This window comes from Glycine max, chromosome 18 (assembly GCF_000004515.6).
Source record: "Glycine max cultivar Williams 82 chromosome 18, Glycine_max_v4.0, whole genome shotgun sequence".
Lineage (NCBI taxonomy): Eukaryota > Viridiplantae > Streptophyta > Magnoliopsida > Fabales > Fabaceae > Glycine > Glycine max.
Window position 1 is genome coordinate 44,212,923 of NC_038254.2, and position 21,251 is coordinate 44,234,173.

Here is a 21,251-nt window from a genome sequence, read left to right on the forward strand (position 1 = left end):
ATGCTATTCAGCTAAATGTTCACAAAATTGACCCCCAACCTCAACGGTGAATCCTATGTATGAACCAAGAATCTAGCTAGAAAGCATATAAACACAAAATTTTCCCAACTAACTAAGAAAAAAGGCAGACATTAATGCAACAGTGCCACAAATAAAATGAAAAGGGCAATTATGAAAGTCAGCAGAGAGCAAGTTATGAATAACAATTATGAATAACAAACAGCTCATATCTAGGGCATTTAGATAATGGTCAGCTGATTCATGGTCTTGTCCTTAAGTCTGGTCTGGATATTGTTGTTGCTTGACAGACTTCACTGCTTACCATGTATTCAACATGCAACATCATCGACGACTCTATTGGGTTTACGGTTTGAGAGTTTCATTCATTGTCCTTTATTTCTTTTGAATTTTGTGTCAGGTGCAGTGCGTTTGGCTGATGAGTAAAAGTTTGACTGGGACTGAGTAAAAGTTTGACTGGGGCTTTAATTTTTCTTAATTTTAAGTTGCGGGACCAGGTTGTGCTAGCTTGCACTCACCACATGAACATAACCTTAACTGAGTCAGAGACGGATTTACTTCAGTCCGCAAAACTTATATTAATAAACTTGACCACAATTTTTAAATTTGAAAATAAGCTAAAGAAATTAGTCTTAAGTCATAAAGTCAATTAGCTAAACGAAACTTCTTATCTGTTTCTTTCTCTTATTGCAGTCTTTTCCACTAATATTGCTATCAAATGGGCCCATTATTTAATATTTAATCCAAAGTTAAATGCACGGATCGAGACACTATTATCTATGAAACCTCACAAACTCCACACAGCTAAATGATTAACCAGTTAGTAATCCATGATAGCAGCTATGAGTTCCAAGTAAAAAAGAAAGGATTTGGATCTCTCAATATTGAGTAACAGGATATGGATATAGTCACCTTATAGCTAGAGAGAAAGATATAATAAGTAACATGACTCACTATGATTGGTTCTAGGACCCTCTAATCATATGTAATAAAAGTTATAGTCTTCTATCAACAACGTCATCATATCATGCTGTTTACTAATAAGAGAGAAATCAAATTCAAAAAAGAATTAGATGTAGACTTCAGATTATTTATCAGCCAATAATCAGATTCTAACAAATATTGGGATTCTGATGGTTCAAGAAAAAATGTTTTTGGTAAGTAACAAATTAGAGAACTTGATGAAATCCAAGTGTATTTGGCTTTATGTTGAATTTGGATTCATGTGGTCCTTGCAAGACTACAATTATGATTTGTATGTTGCGGAAAGGAGTGAAGAAATGTCCCAAACAAATTAAATGCTAGCATATCAATGAAATTGTAGCAGACTGGACAAGTAACTACTTGTTTTTAATTAAGAACATGCTGAAGTTGTAAGAGTTATTTGGTGTTGAAAGTTCAGTAGCTACATGGAAACAGGAGTATAAATTGAACATATTTACTTCACGTTGGATTGGATTGGATTGAATGCTTATTCTTAAGTTCAAAGTTACAGTTATTAGTTAGGGAGCACCTTTTTCTACTTTTGTTCTTATTTCTAGCCTTTTGCTTTTGTACTGTTGGATAGTTTATATCCTTTAACATAAGCACTCCGATTTTGGCCTCATGAACCTCCTTCAACACCTGAGCTGAGTCTGTGCACCCAAACATTGGTAGCTTCCATCATAGTATCCAGGTGATCGGTGGTTCTCACGGTACACAAAACCTTTCGGCACACTCTCACACACCAAATGAAACCATCAAAATTCAAAACCAATGTAGAGTTGCATTAAAACTAATTAATTCACCTCCAACTCGAATTCCAAGCAAGGAATCCATCCATCTTCCTTTAACAATTGCTCTCGTGTAAGTGGTGGCAGATAGGATAGAGTCTCAAACTTCTTGCCAATCTGAGGCCATACCTAGTAGTAAGGGGTTATAGTTAGTTAATAAACTTTTATTTGCATTGTGTGTTGATGCATTGTAATCTTCCAGTGTTGCTTGTGATAGGTAATGTCATAGTTAGTTTTTCTAACTGGGAAGCCAGCCATAGACTTGAGGCCAGTAAATGGAGCCACCATGCTGCCCCGGTTAACGGTGGTAACAGCTGGGGAGGACATCATAGAGGAAGCCATTTCTTTTTCCATTATCAGCTTCTCACACTCTGATAGCTGCTTGTTTGTTTGAGATGCAAACCTTCTACTACAAAACTTGCTGTATATAGAGACCAAATGACCTCAAAAAACTGAGGGGATTGACTGGTGCCTAATCTCAACCGTTGGATTGTGAAAATGATTGCATTGAAGCATATTAGCCACACCAGAATGGAAAATTTTGAATGCTGGCCTCATGGAATTTTGTGACCATACCTTCTTCACAAATACTCCATCTATCATATAAGGCATGGGTTAAGCTAAATGACATTTCAGGGTAGGAAAAATTCAATGGAAAGAACCTTCTCAAGTCTCAACTGACAGTCTCTTGCCCTTTTTGTTGGGCAGTATAATGTCCTCTAATTAGTCAACTCGATTTAATAAGTTTCGAAACAAGTCATATAAATTGTCTCACATTGTGAGAACTCATAACATGTGTTCTATGGTATTTCCTTCTTTATGTCTATCATTATTGTTCCTTTTCTTTTAGCCTTTTGTAATAGGGAAGTGCGTGAAACTGTAATATCTCTACGCAATGTTTATTGGAATAAATATGGGAAGAACCTTGGAGGATTTATGGAAGGATGGTGGTGAAACATCTTCTATTGTGGAATGGTCGATGTCACAAATGGTAAGGAAGCCTATAAGGTGATGGAAAAGGCACAAGCTGAGGGGAGAAAGGAGTTTGATAACAAAGGATATGTGGATGAGGCAGATTTGCACCAATTAATATACTTAAAGTGCACAATCAGAGATGCCATGAGGCTACATTCACCTGTGCCATTTTTTAATTCCTAGAGTAAATACAGAAATACCATCATAATTTACAACATTGTCTTGTCAATATTTTTATTAAATATTGAATGTTAAGTTAATAAATACACTAAAGAGTTTAATAAGGAAAATAATTCACAGGTATCTAAGTGGTAAGTCATTCCCTCTAGTCTTCTGCTTATACAATGTCATTTATCTTAGGTTCTTTGGCTGCTTATTCATCATGATGTGCCTTTAAGTTGACTCACTATTTTATTGATGTTGGTGTAAACACAGGTGAACCAACTCCAACATATAAAGAAGGGAAAGGGGGGAATTCTAAGAGGAGGTAGAAGTCGACACTATATTGAAACTCAATTTTAGAAACTTGAATACAACCAAACAGACATTTAGAGCTGGGTATGAAAATACAAGCAAACATTAACCAACTTCAGTACTAACAGCAAACAACCAATACACGTTCGAGCATCGTCTTAAAAACACCACACACCATCAAGCTCAGTACAAGGTTAAAGCGAAAATTATAAAGAGGTAGCACACACCTTCGACAGCGGGGAAGGACACGGCGGGGCGCGCGCGGCACGGGCTGCTCCTTTAGGGTTTAGCTGACTTCGGCGGGGCGGCACTGTCAAAGGGGTCAATGAACGGCGGGACGTACGGCACAGGAGACTATCTCAGCTTCGACGCGCGTTCTGATCAGCTTCGCTTCAGGGGGCACAGGAAATATTTTTGGCCAAAAACTAAAAATATATATTATACGTACAATTTTTTATTTTTTTCTAAATTAATAAAGACGGTTTTGCTAATGAAACCCATAGTAGAATGTAGGCTTAAAATTATGAATTCTAAGACGGTTTAGAATGTGTGTTTAAAAAAATGATTTTTTAGTAGTATTGATAGACTTAAACCTTAAGCGTATATCTACAGGTATTATCAAGGAACTTAATTTTTTATCAACAACACACACATATGTGTGTAGTCTAATGATTAAATATAGTTATCACTAGGGAATTAATTTATAGGAAGTTTCTGTAACATATTCTTGTGGATTGTCGAAGTTCAAAATTCTATCTCCATTATTAAGAACCTCAAATTAGTGGTCTTTCTTTACCAACCCTACCATTTGTGCAAAAACAACACACATGCCCTCCTTCGTATGTAAAATAAATGTCATTGATTATGTACTGAGTTAAATGCAGGCTTAAAATACAATATTTAGAAAGAAAACAAATTTTAAACTTACATATCCAATCAAATGCAAGTCGCCCACTATTTTCCTACCATGAAATGTTTGGAAATTTTTTATCGTTGTATCATTGACTCTCAAAAGAGGGATATGGCATATCTTGCATTCATGTCCCAACCATGTTCAAGTAAGTTGAAAATTCAAACAAAATTCAATTAAACAGATAACTTGTTTATAATTCTATTATCAATTTTGAGAGTAGAAAGTTGATTGAGACCATTTACTGGTTCCTCAATTGATAAATTTCAGGGACGTCAGGATTGACTACAATGTAAGTGATGGTTGGCATATTTTCAATTACAACATCACCTACAAGTGATAGATGATAAAATTTAAAGTGTGAGTCGTTGCTTGAATTAACAAGCCATATGAAAATAAACATAGTAGGATATGAATACAATGAGATAAAACTAACGAAACAACACAAGATCATAATGTCTGATCTTTGCATACTAGATGGCTAACATAGAATAGAACCACCGATCTTAGCAAAGAATTGTGAGATAGTATCAACACATTCATATGATAAAGCGCATGCCCCCCTGCATGTTATAAATTATAGAATAAGTGGGCAAAACATAAAAATTGAAAGTATCAAAAAACAAAAAAATACAATAAATAATGAGAATAATTACATGTCATTGGTCAGTTCTAAGAAGATTCTCCTCACAGGTTTTCCAAGTTTGAAATAAGTTATTTAAAAAGAAATTGCAGTTACCAATCCAACCACATCTGAGATATAAAGAAAAAGCCATGAAGTACAAAATAAGATAAATGGAAATAATGTGCGAATGTCTTAAAATAAAAATCTGACCTAAAGAATGTGTTGCATTGTTTTTCAAGCTGGGGATGTCCTTAAGTGGCACAGGAGTAAGACCATTTGTTGCTAGTTTTTCACTCTCAATATAGGTAATAATAGAATATCTGGTCAAAAATAACCTATATTCATGATTTGCAATTATCTCAATGGGAGAATTATTGGCAACATTGACATTCTGAAACATACAAATTCCTCCTACTTGTATATCTAAATCAAGCAAGTGAAACACATCCTCTCTGATTTAGAGTTGGATCTTAGAACCCTTTTGTAATGCATAAAAATCATAAGTTAAACATATATTACTCATAAAGAATAATTTACTATCATGATATTTGTTGGCTAAGTTAATGAATATATATATAGACAGTCATATAAAGCATCAAAACAAAAATAGAATTATTTGTAGTCTACTCTTAATGAGTATTGTTAGAGACTGGACGATCTATCACTGAATGACCTAGATATATGATGAAAACAAAGGATATAAATTTGTGTTAATCACTTTGTTGCATGTAAGTCAACAAGATTGATGGCTAGAAGCAACACCAAGAGAGACCTATCCAATATTGGATAACTCATGTACAATGAGTGGAATAAGCAACTTATTTCACTATCAAATTATTCCATTTTATATGATTATGTTTAAAAGGAACATATTTGCAAAACTATCTTTTGTTTCCTTTTATATGTTTAACGATCATATTGAGTTATGAATTGCAAACATGGAAAGTCCTGATCCTATCAAACATAAATGCATAGTATCCGTTTATTTCAGGAAACAAGATCAATCTGCACAACAGTCATTGCATTCAATTCCAAAGATACCCTCCACAATTATGAGCATTTTTCTACCTATAAATATGACATCAAAGATTAAAGAAATTTGACGAAAGTACATAGAAATAAGTAAAAGTAGTGAATCAAAAAATAAGAGAAAAGAAAAGCACTTGTTGAGAAACATACTAAGCTTAAGAGAGTCTATCCTTTGTAGAATACAAAGTATTAGTGGGAGATAAGAATCTTATTGTAAAACTAGTCTTCAAATGTTGTAAAGAATCTTTGATTCTATATCAAACTTCTGTTTGTAAAAGCTAGAAGTGGCGTAGTGACAAAATAATACTTGGGTCTTCTTAGATTTAAAGGGAGTCTAAGGATTGTGCTAGGAGTAACCTTGAGAATATTTGTAAGCCAAAAGTGGCAAGAAAGAATGATTGTTGTAATCAAGGTTGATTAGTGGAATCCTTTATTGGTTGGTAAAGGAGAACTGGACGTAGTTAGAATTGAGTAAACCAATATAAAAATGAAGTATTTTTACTGCTCTTCATTAGCTTATTAAATTATTTCATTGTCCATTATTATCACACTTTGAACACAAGGTTGTTACTAAAAAACAAGTTTTGCACCTCGTTAGACGACAATCCACCTTTTGTCACTAGATGAGGGTTTTTACAAACTTGTTGTTTATTATAACATCTTCCATTGCGAAAAGGTTTAATATTTTGATTAACACACTATTCAACCCCCCTTCTAGTGTGATTTTTTGTATTTCAGTTAACATTAGAGCCCAGCCTCTTGAGTTGAGTATTTTCCCAATACATAGGAAAGATCCTAAAGTCAAATAGATATGGAAGAAGGATATTCCACTAACAAGCCGCCACTATTCAAAGGCATTAAATACGACTACTAGAAGGAACGTATGATAGCTCATTTTGAGTTTATTCATATAGACCTATGGGACACTGTAGAATATGGCAACTACATACCACTTTACAATTAGCTAAATAAAGTCCCTAGAACCTCTTGGGCAAACGCTCAAAGACAAAGGTTATTGTTGAACTATAAAGTTCAAAACACTCTACTATGCCCCCTCTCTAAGGAGGAATACACGAAGATCCATAGCTACAGAAGTGCAAAACAAATGTGGGACACATTATCTCTGACGTATGAAGGATCATCACAGGTAAAACACCACAAGCCCAACTTGTTGACATGTAAGCATGAACTCTTCACTATAGAAGATGGTGAGGATATACAAACCATGTTTGGATGCTTCCAAACTATTTTAAATGAATTATGTTGCCTTAACATAACTTTTGATAACTATGATAACATTAACAAAATTCTAAGAAGTTTATCCAGAAAGTAGAGACCACAGGTGACAACATTGAGAACTGTAAAGAACTTAGACTCCATGTCCATTGAAGAACTGATTGGAACCTTAAAGGTTCATGAGCAGGAACTTCAACAAAAGGAAGGTTTTAAAATGGGAAAATCCTTGGCTCTAATAGCATAAAAAGCCAAAGCCTCTCCAACATGCAAAGAATCTTCATCTAGTCTTGCGTCTAGAAGCTCATCCAAAGCCATCAAAATTGATACATCTTATGATGATGAAAACTCAGACGAAGATGACCAGTTAGCCTTCATCTCAAGGAAGATTAGGAACATGTGGAAGAAAAGGAGTGGATCAGACTAGAAAGGATCCAAGAAGCCATATAGAGAAACAAAGGACAAGGATAAAAGTTCCATCATATGCTACAAGTGTAAGAAACCAGGACATTTCAAGTCCAAATGCCTAAACCTTGATAAGTCAAATCAAAAGAAAAGGTACTTCAAACCAAAGGACAAAAAAGTACTGATGGGCACACGGGAAGAACTAGACGACACATCATCCATTGAGGAGACGAAAAAGGAAGAAAAAGCTAACCTCTTTTTGATGGCAGACCCTACATCAGAAGGATCATAATTTGAATCGGATGAAGAGGTAAATATAAACAACCTCAAAACTCTTCAATTAGCATATCATGAACTTCTCTCCAACTCATCCATTTTTTCCAAATCTTATCAAAATATGAGAAAGTACTTCAAACGTTTTTTAAAAGATTACAAATAACTCCAAGGAAAACATGAAGAAAAGATAAATAATTCTTCAGAAATTACCACTCAATTATGTGATGACTTTGAAAGTCTAAAGTTAAAGACAACAAAGTTTCACCTTGAAAATGAGGAAATTTGTAAAGAAAGATCTAGTCTATTGGAAGACATTCATAAGTTGAAAAATCAACTGGAAGGCTTAAAAAATGAGTGTAACATACTTAGTAAACTTCGTGATTTCCTAAATGAGGAAAGATATAATATATTGAAAGAATGTTCACAAGTCCCTAAGAATTATGAAAACTTGGAGGCAAGTAAACATAACTTATGGGTTGAATGTGAAGAATATAAGAAAAACATGAAGTTCTCAAATGATAAACTTGAACAATATGAGGTTCTCCAAAACAACCTCAAGATGTTGTTACACTTCATCAAGAGATTGAATTTATGAGAGAAACTCTATCCAAATTTGTTGGAAGCATTGAGAAACTTAAGAAAATGTTAAGATACAACAAATGCCCAATTGACAAATCTAGAAATGGATATAAAGGAAAAAAAGTATGTTCATTATGAAGAAAAATAGTATGTTACTTCTGTGGAGAGATTGGACACATAACATCAAAATGTAGACATCTACCAAAGACTAGATTTTCTAATGCTTTTAGAACTAACTAGAAAAGACCCAAGAAAATTTGGGTACCTAAAGAGAAAATAATTCTTGTTGTACATATATGATAGGAGAAAAGTGGCTGCTTGTGACACATGATAGGAGAAAAGTGTATGTTCTAATGCCTGACTCCCATGCATGGTAAAATAGTCACTTTTGGAGGAAATCAGAAGGGAAAGATAGTAGGGGTAGGAAAGATAAGTATTGATCTCTATCCTTCCATTGATAATGTATTGTTTGTTAAAAGGGCTTAAACACAATTTACTTAGCATAAGTCAATTATGTGATAGTGGGCTTGATGTTTCCTTTAGCAAAGATGGGTGTGTTACACAAAAATGGGACCAAAATTTTCACTGCTAAGAGGAAAGGTAATCTTTATAGGATTAATCTAAGTGAACTATCAAATCAAAATTTAACATGTCTAGTATCAATCAATGGAAATCATTGGGTATGACATGAGAAACATGGACATGTAAGCTTGAGGTTAATCCCAAAACTACAAAGACATGACCTTGTGAGAGGTTTACCAAGGATGTCATACAAAGATGATTTACTTTGTGAAGCATGTCAGAAGGGGAAACAAATTAAAACCTCATTTTTAAGCAAAAACTTTGTTTCTACCTCAAGAACACTTGAATTGTTACATGTTGATTTGTTTGGTCCAACTGGAACAACCTCTGTTAGTGGAAAGAGATATGGTTTGGTAGTAGTGGACGACTACTCAAGATGGACATGGGTTATGTTCCTTACTCACAAGAATGAGTCTTTTGAGGTCTTCTTTAAATTTTGTAAAAGAGTTCAAAATGAAAAAGAAGTATGCATTACTTTAATCCTGTTATTTATGAAACAAAATCTATATAAGACCCATTTTAAAAATGACCCCTTATGAATTGTGGAAAGGGCGAAAAGCCAACATTTCATATTTCCATCCTTTTGGATGTCAGTGTTTTATTCTTAACACTAAGGACACCTTAGGAAAGTTTGATTCTAAGTGTGATAGTGGAACATTACTTGGGTACTTTGAAACATCCAAGGCATATAGAGTTTACAATTCTAGAACCCCAATTATGGAAGAAGCTATTCATGTAAGGTTTAATGACACAAAACATAATACAGAAATGTTAGAGCTTGATGAATCTTTTGTAGATATAAGACTAGATGAAGGCATTGGAACACTAACAAAACAACCTTCAGAAACAGACACATCCAATCAAGCAACATAACAACCTCAAGAAGAAAGAGAACCAGCTGGATAAATTCTAAGGAAGAACCATCCAGAGAGTCAAATCAATGGAGATCCCTCAACCAAAGTCTAGATAGAGGATTTCTCAGAAAACAAGGTTACACAACTCTTATTTTAGAAGTGGAACCCAAGCATATTGATGGTGCTATGGAAGATGAGAATTGGGTAAAAGCCATGCATGAGGTACTTGAAAAATTCTAGAAGAATGATGTCTGGAAGCTTGTAGAACTACCACAAGGAAAGTATAGACTATACATAAACCTTTGCTCATGTTGCTCATCTAGAGGCAATACACATTTTAATTTCATTTGTAGCTTATACAAAAATGAAAATATATCAAATGGATATAAAAAGCACATTCCTCAATGGAGTAATACAAGAAGAAGTGTATGTAGAACAACCCCCTGGGTTTGAGACTAACACTTTTCCACACTATGTTTTCAAACTCTACAAAGCATTGCATGGACTTAAGCAAGCTCCCAAAGCTTGGTATGAACATCTTAGTTCTTTTATTGTAAACAATGGATTTGAAAGAGGAAAAATGGATACAACTTTATTCCGCAAGAAGTATGACTCCCAATTTATATTAGTTCAAATATATGTGGGCAACATAATATTTGGTGCTACTAATGAACCTCTATGTGAGGATTTCTCTAAGTTAATGTAGGTTGAATTCAAAATGAGTATGATGGCTGAATGGAAGTTCTTTTTACGACTACAAATAAAACAAACCAATAATGGAATCTATATCCATCAAACCAAGTATGTCAAGGAACTTATCAAGAAGATCAAGTTTGAAGATGCAAAAGAAATGAAGACTCCTATGTATACAATGACATGTCTAGGAATGGACAAGGAATCCAATAAAATGGACAACTCTTAATACAGAGCAATGATTGGATCCTTAATATATCTAAATGCATCTAGACCTAACATACTTTCAGTGTTGGATTATGTACCAGATTCCAACAAGACCTAAGGGAAGTTCACTTAACTGTTGTAAAAAGAATATTTAGATATTTAATTGGAACTTCTAATCTTGGTCTTTACTTTAAGTATGACAAGGAATTTAGGTTGATTAGTTATAGTGATGCTGAACATGCTAGTGATAAAATTGAAAGAAAAACCACTAGTGGAAGCTGTCATATCATTGGTGGAAACCTAGGCACTTGGATCCGCAAAAAACAAGGATCAATAGCACTATCCACTATAGAAGCAAAATACATATCAACAACAAGTTGTTGTACTCAACTTATGGATAAAGAATCAATTAGAGGACTACAATACAGACAAAGAAAACACCCCCATCTACTGCAATAATAAAGCTACAATAAGTATCTCTAAAAACCCTACTCTGCATTCATGGGCCAAGCATATAGAAATTAAACATCACTTTCCAAGAGACCATGTTTAGAAGGAAACAGTGGAACTACAGTTTGTACCCACTAATAGTCAGCTTGCTGACATTTTTACAAAACCCCTTACTGAAGAGAGGTTGTTTCTGCTAAGAGATAAACTTGGAATCGCCTTAGTAAAGGAATGATTAATGTCCAAATGCTTGCCATATTTTACTCAACATCCAAAGGACATGTTCTCCAACAATAATGCTTGTGTAATATGTGATAACCATTTTGAAAAGGTTGGTTGATGTTGGGATCCAATATTGAAATTGATGTTCGAAATGAAGATAAAAGGTTGTGCCCTCACTATCTCCATTTGTTGAAAAGTTTTGTTCCTATTTTTTTTTTTGTTGGTATGATTCTATCTTGATTTTTGTTGAACCTCACTCTGGGAGATAATTGTCCTTAGTATATTACTATTATTTTATTTGTTTTCGTACACCAATCCTATATCCAAACTACTAATTTTATGAAGTACTATTTTCTAAGGAATTAATTATTTGGATTGCTATTTTATTGTCATGTTCGTGTGACTGTTACATGTAAAAAGTTTTGTTGAATTAATTTCACGTAAAGGATAAGAGTATATGTGGTCATTTGATTTAGACTATTGCAATTGAGACGTTGTTATGATTTTCAGTGTTTGAAGTCAAACTTAGGCTGAGTATTTGAAGTTAAGACCCAGGTTGAGTATTTGAGGTGTGGAAGAAGATGAGAGAAATTTTGTTCAATTATTTTATTAAACAAGCATGTGTGCAACACATGATGATTTGGAGTTGACATAAAAATAGTCGATTACAATGCAAAGGTGCTTGTGTAATAGAACCCCAAAAGTTAGGAGAAGTTTGTGTAAGAATCCAACAAGAATGCTTGTGTAATATGTGATAACCACGCGAAAATAAGTACAATTTGCTTTATTAAATAAGTGTAGGAAAAACTATCTTGTAAAAGCTTGACAATTGTTACAGCATATTTAATGGTAGATCCCAAATTGAGATCTTATACCACTTATTGGTGGATCTCCCAACACCATGTAAGATTGAAGATATCTCACATTTTTTTTCTTTAGTGGTAGATCTCATTTTGAGATCTTAGATGAGTCCCACATGGACTCTAATTTTAAATATTTTATTTAAAATTTTAATAAATTAAAGGCTTAATTACAAAAAGAGTTCTTTTATTTTTTTCATTTCACTAAATTGATCTTATTTTTTAATTTATTATCAAAGTTTTCATATTTTTCAAAATTTATTATATTAGACCAGAGGAAAAATTGACATTCACTGGTCACTTGCTAAGAGTTTATTACTCCCCTTTTCAGGTTCAATGATTAGCTGTTCTAGTTTGTTGCATCACTTGCATGGGTTTGGTTTTGCGCCATGATTTTGTAACTCCTTTTTTATTTTTTATTTTTGTTTATATCCTTTTGGATTTGGTGTGCTTTAGCTGATGGCGGTGTCAATCTAACTTAGATTTTCCCCCTTTTTCGTGCTTGATATCCCTCCCATATTTATTTTAAAAAATGTCCCAAAAAAAGTTTAGCACCAATATACTTATATAAGCACTTAATATTTTTCAATATGTACTAAAAAAAATGTAGACCTAATTTCAATATGTACCAAAAAAATTATTAACTGTCGTATATTATTTTCACTTTCGTTAAATTATTTCCGTAATTTTTAAAAAGTAAAACAATATATTTTTAGAAAATTTAAATTTCAAATAAGATAAGCATAAAATAGTATAACTTGTATTATGAATAAAAAAGCATGAAAGAATAACAAATATAACTTGTTTGATCCGAAAAATATTATGCCCGTGAACCCAAAGACGATTTCAAATTTTAGTTTGAAAAAAAAATAAAAAAGTTGAAATCATCAATCCATAGACGATTTCATATTTTTCACTTAAAAAATTTAAAAGTAGAAATGGCCATCTAAAGCACTATTTCTTTATATTGTAAGAAAAAAATTACACAAAGAAAAATCCTTTTTAGAAACACGATTTCATCAAAGTGAAATTCTCTTTCCATCTATTTACTCATTTTCGTAACTTATTTAAAACATACCTATTTCAGTAATTTTTTAAAAAAATTACCCCATTTCTGTAAAAAAAAAACCCTTATGTACTTATATTGTTTACTTTGAAAATTATCCAACAAGTATTTATTTCATTAAAAAGTAGTTGTAGATTTTTATATTTGATCGATAAATATTAATATGTTAAAATATTAATTTTTGTTAGTAGAAGGATTGAACTCGTGTTTTTTTTTAATTATTTAATTCATCTTATATTTTCAAAATTAGTAGTAGATAAAACTATAAAATGGAATTTTAACACAAGAAAAGTACATGGAAAGGGAAAGGTTGACAAAAGAGAGAGGAATGGACCAAAGTGTACTTAGGCAAAGAAAGTGGAGCACCAATGTTTTTGGTGGTGGCAAGCCACAAATGAAGGAAATTACTTGGCCGATTAGAAGCTGTCAACTTAAAAACAAAACGTGAAACGCAGACACACTCTTTTGAATTTTGTCGTGACAAATTAATACTTTGTTACAACATAGCATTAGGCTGAGACTGGTCACTCTCCGAGTCTCGCTATCATGATCTTCTTTCCTTCACTCACTTTCCTCTTCTCATGTTTCACCACCCAATGCTTTATCACAGTTTCTCTTTCTAATTTGTGTCTTAGGTCCTTCTTTTTTATTGACAACGAATTTTGAAAGAAATATTTTGGACATTTCTAATGTTTATCTAATCAAAGAAAATCTTTCCCCTCTTATAGTGCAAGAATCTTTCTAAAATTAGTGAATCTAGCACTTCGAAGAGAGAGAATAATGACTTGCCCTTTTAGAAAATAAAATAGGAAAGATTAAGCAAATGAACAAAGCAAACATTTTGAGCTGATATATTAATAAAATATGAACTTATAAATTTATCAAACGTGAAAGGATGCCCATAGGATAACCTTTGTGACTAAAAATGTATTTTCATAATTATTATTTTCATCATATAACGGTTTGACCATAATTACTTTCATTTTTTTTTTTGAAGAGTTATCTTTTGACATCAAAACTTCTGTGTTGAGAACCCGAAGTAAAGAAAGAAAGATATATTTTTTTTATTTTAATTTTTGGACGGTTTAATTTTGTGTCTCACTCATAAATCAATGATACAATAATAAAAAAACATTATATTTTATTACTCGTGGTTCTTCCGTTGCAACAATACGAAAACTAAAATAGCAACAAATTACCAAAATTGTTTCATTGCTAATGAAATACCACAAACATAGTGAAAATTTAGTGTTTATGGATATGAGATACATAATATTAGATAATTATTATAAAATTAAGTAAACTTATTATACGTAATAATTTGTAATTAAGTGATAATATAAAAACTTTTCACACAATAAACACATGAATTATTTATCATTACTATTTTGACATGTGTTTAAGTTCCCCTCATAATCCAACATGGGATAACCCGCATTGACTCAAATTAAATAAGCTCAGTTTTTTCATTACCAATGAAAAAAAAGTACATAAATAAAGAATTAATCACGTTTCTACTACATTTTAGAGAGTGAGTTTGAAAAAAATCGAACAAGGAGTGGCTCGTGGTTTTGAAACTCGTTCAATCATTTTTGTTTGTTGTTTTAGTATGTGAATGAGAAAAGATGGAACCCAAATGAGTGGAGAGTCTTCCACGTGGGAAGCAAAGAAGTGACATGGAGAGAGGAGTGAGTGGATCACCCCAAACGAAGGAACCAGTCGCATCCAAGTGGTTTTTGCTGACACAACCTGCTGTAGCCGGTCATTTGACACCATGTTATCGGCTAGTCCCTTCCTAGGATATTGAGTGGTCAAACGTTTGCAAACAGTTAGTCGGGGTTGTGAGGGGTTTAAGAACAAACACAGGCTTGGGGTAGTTTTCAGGAGGATTTTGTTTTATCAGACAATAGCCCAAGTCTCTGGGTGAGAATTTTTTGATTGCCTTTCATCAACAAATTTCTTGCAGACAACCAAAAATAAGTGTTCATTTTTTTGGTGCAAACATAATTCAACACAAGAAGAAAGGTTTTTTAATTTTTAATTTTTATTTGTGGGTATTGTACTGTTGTGCATCACTTCTTCAATGGAGTCAGTTTCATCATTTATGGTGTTGTTTTTCCTCTATTGGTGTGGGAATTTGCATTGCAAATCTCCCTTGTCCAATTCTTTTCTGGGTTCTTTTTGGTTCCTTTCCTGGTGCTTGATTCATTTCATTTTATGTATATTCCTATTTTTACTGCATTTTCTTTCTCTGTTTTCTTTTTATAATTTGATCATTCTCTTTCTTTCTTTCTCTCTCATACATGCATAGTGGTAATAAATTTATTAACTTGTCAGGAGTTGTCTCCTTAAAACGGTCACAAGGGGTCTCAAGATCCATTTGGCCAGTGTTTTATTTTCTTATCTGTAAACTGATAATATATGCTGTATGCTATTATTCTTTTCCTGGTGATGTCCATTGTTTTATTTGCTTGTTGTTGGTGTCATCTTTAATTGTGCAATTAGAATGTGTATGGATAATTATAGTCATCATGTTGCAATTTTGGCTTTTGTTTGTTTGTGTTTGAAGATTAACTGACAAGGCTGGCTTTGTTTGTTTTCCCCTTCTTATTACTTTTTATGTGTATTTGATTTTTTTATTTTCTTTTCTTTTTGAAGGGGGGTATTTGTCGGCTTGATTTTCAAACCAGAAGAGAGTGGCCTCAACATGGGTTGAAGGGTTCTTCTAATGCCCACTTACCTGTAAGTGTTTCAATATCTTTTTCCTTTATTGACATTTTATAATGGCAGAAGCTTATCCTCCTCTAGGATCTTCAAGATTCCAACAACTGCTAATGTCATTATCATATAATCCATTCCCACAAGAGTTATTATCATGAATATTTTTTGGCATTGGGAGATAAACAAAACAAAGAAGAACAAAGGAAACACTACACTCTAGGGATAGGCAGAAGCATAGCATCTTCTGACAACAATCCCTGCAACTCACTAGGAGGAACCACTAACTCTGAACCAAGGACCAGAATTAGGACCCAACTTCGCCAGAAAGTCCGCACAACCCGCACAACGAGTGAACAAAGCTCAATCTCCAATCTCCCTTCACAAAATCTCTAATATTCTCTACAATGATCGCATACTGGTGGCAAACCTGAACACCATTAATAATATTATCATGAATATGATGCCCTACTATTAATTATTCAATTATGGTGTAGATATTGGTACTCAATATCTATTTAATGTTCCTTCTAATTGTTCATTGTCTTCTTTTATTTTTAATTTCATTTATCCTGGTTACTTTGTAAAAGTGTTTTCTGAATTTTACCAATTGCAAAGAATTTCTTGCTTGTTGACTTTCTTAATCAAGCATACTAATTAGGCATGGCAAGAAGATTGTTATTTTGCTTACCTTTGCATGGGAACTAGTTTTTGACTAAATGAATTAAACCCCTAAAACATTTTGCACATGCAGCTTGGTACAATGATGCCTCTTAAGACTCATCAATCTATTCCACTGTTATAACTATTGATTATAATTCAATTATGCTGGCAGGTTCTAATCTTAGGTGTTTGCAAACCTCAAGGAAGTCGATTAGATTCTATCTAATGACTTTTTCTTATAGGAGTGATTATCTGAGATATGGTGTTGCAGAAGAGGTTGAACTATGGTTTTAATGGCTATCAGGTGCCTGTCATTCCTAGAGCTTCAAGGTCAGCTAGGGTAAGCAAATGATTATTTTCTTCACTTTTTCCGACATTCCCTAGTGACTTGTATTATATGTAGTGTTTCAACATCTTGATAATTCTAGTAAATGGTTTAGGGGAGGGGCACAATCAGGAAGAAACCTGACAGCAGCCAGATACAGGCTTTTGAAATCTTGGCTAGTGTAGCTGGAAACTTTTTGCAGGAGAATGAGAGTTCCAATCCTGAAAATGTTGTGCTTGCAAAAGATCCTCGCACTTTGTCTGGTACTAACATAAAGGACAAACATGGGGATGAAAGGTCATTTAAGGGGGCCCTGTTTGAGCATGGAGCTTGCAGTGAAATTGCCTCTGTCTTTGTCCCTAGTATGCAAGGGAAACATGACAACCATAGGTACATACATACATTTGAATGGCTATTTGGTTGATAACAAAAAGGTTTTAATTCTTTGATCAACTTAACGTTGATAGTGGGATAAGGCATTTTGTTATTGTTGTTCATCATTAGCTTAATGGCTTTGTAAACTTGTCATGACTCACCTATATTATGTTCTATGAAACTTTCACCAGAGTCATGGGGGATTCATCTTTTCTTGACAATCATCTTGAAGGCCAAGGACAAAATGTCCCTGAGAGGGAAGATGAAAGGATCAAAGGGAGAAGTGTAAATGGGAAAACCATCCACATTAAAGGCTGCTCTAATGGGTTAATAGAACCAGGTCACGGAGTATCTAAACATTGTAGTTCTGCTAATAATGTGGAAAAGCCATCGTTGGAGGGCCGCAAGCCTCTTGATTCTTTTCCCAAATGTTTCACTTCTAGGAAATTAGTTAATAGAGATGATGATGAAACATTAGATAGGTGCACACAACTGAACTCCAAGAATAATACATCTGGCGCACCACCAGATACGCCAAAATTGAAGGATGCAAGTCCTTTTATAAGTGGTATGTAGCTTTACTTGCAGTTGATTTTCAATTCAGATAAGTTTCACAGCCAGTTTCTAGAGTTCTTAATTATGAAACAATAAATCTCTATTGATGCATGTATTCATTATTGTCAATCAATTTCCAAATTTTACATTCTGGATAAGTATTGATAGTTCCATAAATTGTGTCATCATAGATGAGAACAATAGTAGGGACATTTCTGAGCTTGAAAGTTTACAAAGGATGTATCCATTTAAGAAGAGGAAATTCTTCAATCAGACCTCATCTTCTGCATCTGATAGGGGGTCTCAATGTCAAGGCATGTTTGATTCTTCTGACACCATCAGGGTTAATGGCACAAACCATGGTACAAATGCAACGATGCTTAGTTTCCTACTTTATATTTTTCTTTGTAATGTATGTTTCCTTTTAGGCTTGCACATAGTTTTGGTTGAATGATCCAATTTATAACATGCAGCAATTGAGGAATCATCCTCTATAGTTGGTCAACAAGCACATTTTGGGTCCAGGGGTTGTAATGGTAAGAAAATCAATGAAATGAATTTACAACATATTGCAGTGAAGCCTGTTATATGGTTTCTGACACAATTTTCTTTGGCACTTTGCAGTGAAGCTCAGCATAAAATCCTTTAAAGTCCCAGAGCTTTTTATTGATATACCTGAAACTGCAACTATTGGTTCACTGAAAGTAAGTAATTAGGCTTTATCTAAGAGACACAGTAGTGACATGATTTATACATAATTTTTTGTGTAACTCACAATCCCTGGAGAGATAGTTCACTAAAAGACCAAGGGATAAGTAATTTGACTCATTCACATCCAGATCATGGATGTTTGTATTTAGAAAAATCCATCACGTGTGACTAAAGCAATGCAGGCTAACCATAAAAGAAACTGAGGCATTTGGACAATTTTATGGCATAATCTGAGCCTTAAACCTAACACCAAACCACCTCTAATAATATGTTATGCCTTCAGACCAAATGAAAATAGATTTCATATGTATAAAGTAAGTATAATAAATAACTAAAGTTAGCTATCCATTGTACCTTTTCCCATGCTCACTATGTCTATTTTCTTTTATTATTATTTGCAGAGAACAGTAATGGAGGCTGTGACAGCTATACTTGGAGATGAATTACATGTGGGCATCCTTCTTCAGGGAAAGAAAGTCCGAGATGATAGCAAAACTCTGATCCAAACTGGGATATCTCAAGATGACAAACGTCATAGATTGGGATTTATGTTGGAGCCAAGACATACTCAATCTCCATCTTCATACAATGATGACCCTTGTTATCCAACCACTAGTTCGCGACAAAAATTATCCAGGTAAGCTTTCAACCAAGCATAAGCATTACTTCATTAACTTAATTTTATGTGATATCTATCTTTCTTGGCCCTTTCATCCATGGAATGGAATTACTATTGGTGATCCTATCAGCAGTTACTAATTTGATGCTCTTCAATAAACAGGCAATCAACATCTGTAACGTTACAACAAGGAACATATAATGTATCCAAAGAACGTTCTATGATCAAAATTGAAAGTTATGCTGAGGGTGATCTTAATATGGTCACCTCTCTAGCAGATACTTCAGCTAACAATAACATGTCAAAGTGTCGGGCTCTGGTGGCAGTTCCTGCCATTAACATGGAAACATTAGCTGTGGTTCCATTCCGGCGCAAATCTGAGAATCCTGACTTTGCACAGCGCCGAATCAGAAGGCCATTCTCTGTTCTAGAAGTAGAAGCATTGGTTCAGGCTGTTGAAAAACTTGGAACTGGAAGGTTTGTTGATGAGATTTTGCCTTCTATGCTTTGGTTAATGATAATGATAAACACTTAGTAGCATTAAATATTACTTTTGCGTTGCAGGTGGCGTGATGTCAAACAACGTGCTTTTGACCATGCAAAGCATCGAACTTATGTGGATTTGAAGGTCAGCAATTCATGTGATGCACTATACATTGTTGGGGTGAAATCTCCCACAAGAAGCTAAAATATCATAATTTCTATGAAAGTCTAATTAAAGGTTTTTTTCTTAGGTCTTGTTTGGATAAACTTTTTCATAAGTACTTGTAAGAAAACAAATTAATAAAGTAAAATGAATTGAACTATTTGCATAAGGTAAAATCAACTCATGCATTAAACTTTTGTAGAAGCTCTTTTCATTTAGCTTATGGAAAAGCTCAATGCATTTTACCTTCTTATTTCATTCTCCTACAAGTCTTCATAGAGAAATTTATCCAAAATAAGGCCTTGTTAGCAATCATATTACGTTCTCTCCTTACTGCTTTTGCAAAAGCTAGGTTTTTTTTTTTCTACAAAATAGTGGAAGAGATAACATAACATTGGACAGTAGCTAGTTCCATCGATGAAGTATCTTCTCTAGTACCTTCAACTTTGCTAATCTTTCTTGCAGAATTTTATTATTCTTTTCCTTTTTAAAACTTCTTGAAATGCTAGGATTGTTCTTCCACCAAAACATAGAGTATGCGATATTTGAATTTTGGCAACTCTTTAGTGACTATGGGAATACTACAGGATAAGTGGAAAACATTAGTGCACACTGCAAGAATCTCCCCTCAGCAAAGGAGGGGAGAACCTGTTCCTCAGGAGCTTCTGGATAGGGTCTTAGCTGCTCATGCCTATTGGTCTCAACAACAGTGTAAGCATCAACTTAAACCACTGTGAACCATTTCAACTATTGATGAACACAGAAGAACAAGTACATTGTTGCAGAAGTACGATTTCCAAAGTGAAGTAGTGCAGTTATGATAAAAGTTGATAGTATAAAACGTTTACATAATATACTCATGTGATTCCATAATTTATCCTCCCTAAGCCTGATAATGGTTTGGTTGTCTGTACATGATTGTTTTGGCCTAAAAGGAATATGGTGTCACTCATACCATCCCTTGTGGTCGATTGCTAGCATGCTATCAATATGCAAATTAGAATAATGAATAATGTATAGTAGTTAAACCTCTTAGAAATTGTTTCTTGGTTATCTTCATTGTTGCAAGCCATTACAATGACATAAAGGAATACATATATGAACAGATAAAAATCTTATGCAAATAGATGTATAGCTTCTCGATTACAGTTGCTACAATGATAGTTTCCTTTCCCATATACGATGATACAGTTCATTTGAAGTAACACCAAGTCGTTAGACTAGTACAATGGTATCAATAACTGACAGTTACAAAGTGGTCGAACATGCAACTATTTTTTGGCCTTAGTTAGCACTTAATAGGTAATAATGGACAGTGAAAGAGCAAAACGTAGTGATTATTTGTAGAAAAAAACTGCAAAGAGTTCACAAGTTCAAATCTCCCAAGTTTTCAAAACCTCATTTCTTTGCCA

General features: G+C 33.7%; 1 protein-coding gene across 2 annotated transcripts; it reads left to right on the forward strand.

Moving 5' to 3' along the window:
* Nucleotides 1-14,781: 14,781 nt before the first annotated feature.
* Nucleotides 14,782-20,985, forward strand: LOC100801280 (telomere repeat-binding protein 5). 2 transcript variants are annotated; one of them, XM_003551429.5, is made up of 12 exons: nt 14,782-15,150; nt 15,886-15,969; nt 16,781-16,948; nt 17,049-17,323; nt 17,500-17,876; nt 18,055-18,225; nt 18,337-18,399; nt 18,488-18,567; nt 18,976-19,211; nt 19,356-19,670; nt 19,758-19,821; nt 20,427-20,985. In XM_003551429.5, exons 3-12 carry the CDS (start codon nt 16,868-16,870, stop codon nt 20,574-20,576), a joined length of 1,812 nt encoding a protein of 603 aa, XP_003551477.1. In that variant the 5' UTR covers nt 14,782-15,150; nt 15,886-15,969; nt 16,781-16,867; the 3' UTR covers nt 20,577-20,985. The 2 variants fall into 2 exon arrangements, with proteins under 2 accessions (XP_003551477.1, XP_006602594.1); XM_006602531.4 differs by having other exon boundaries at nt 14,851-15,252.
* The last annotated feature ends 266 nt before the right edge of the window (nt 20,986-21,251 follow it).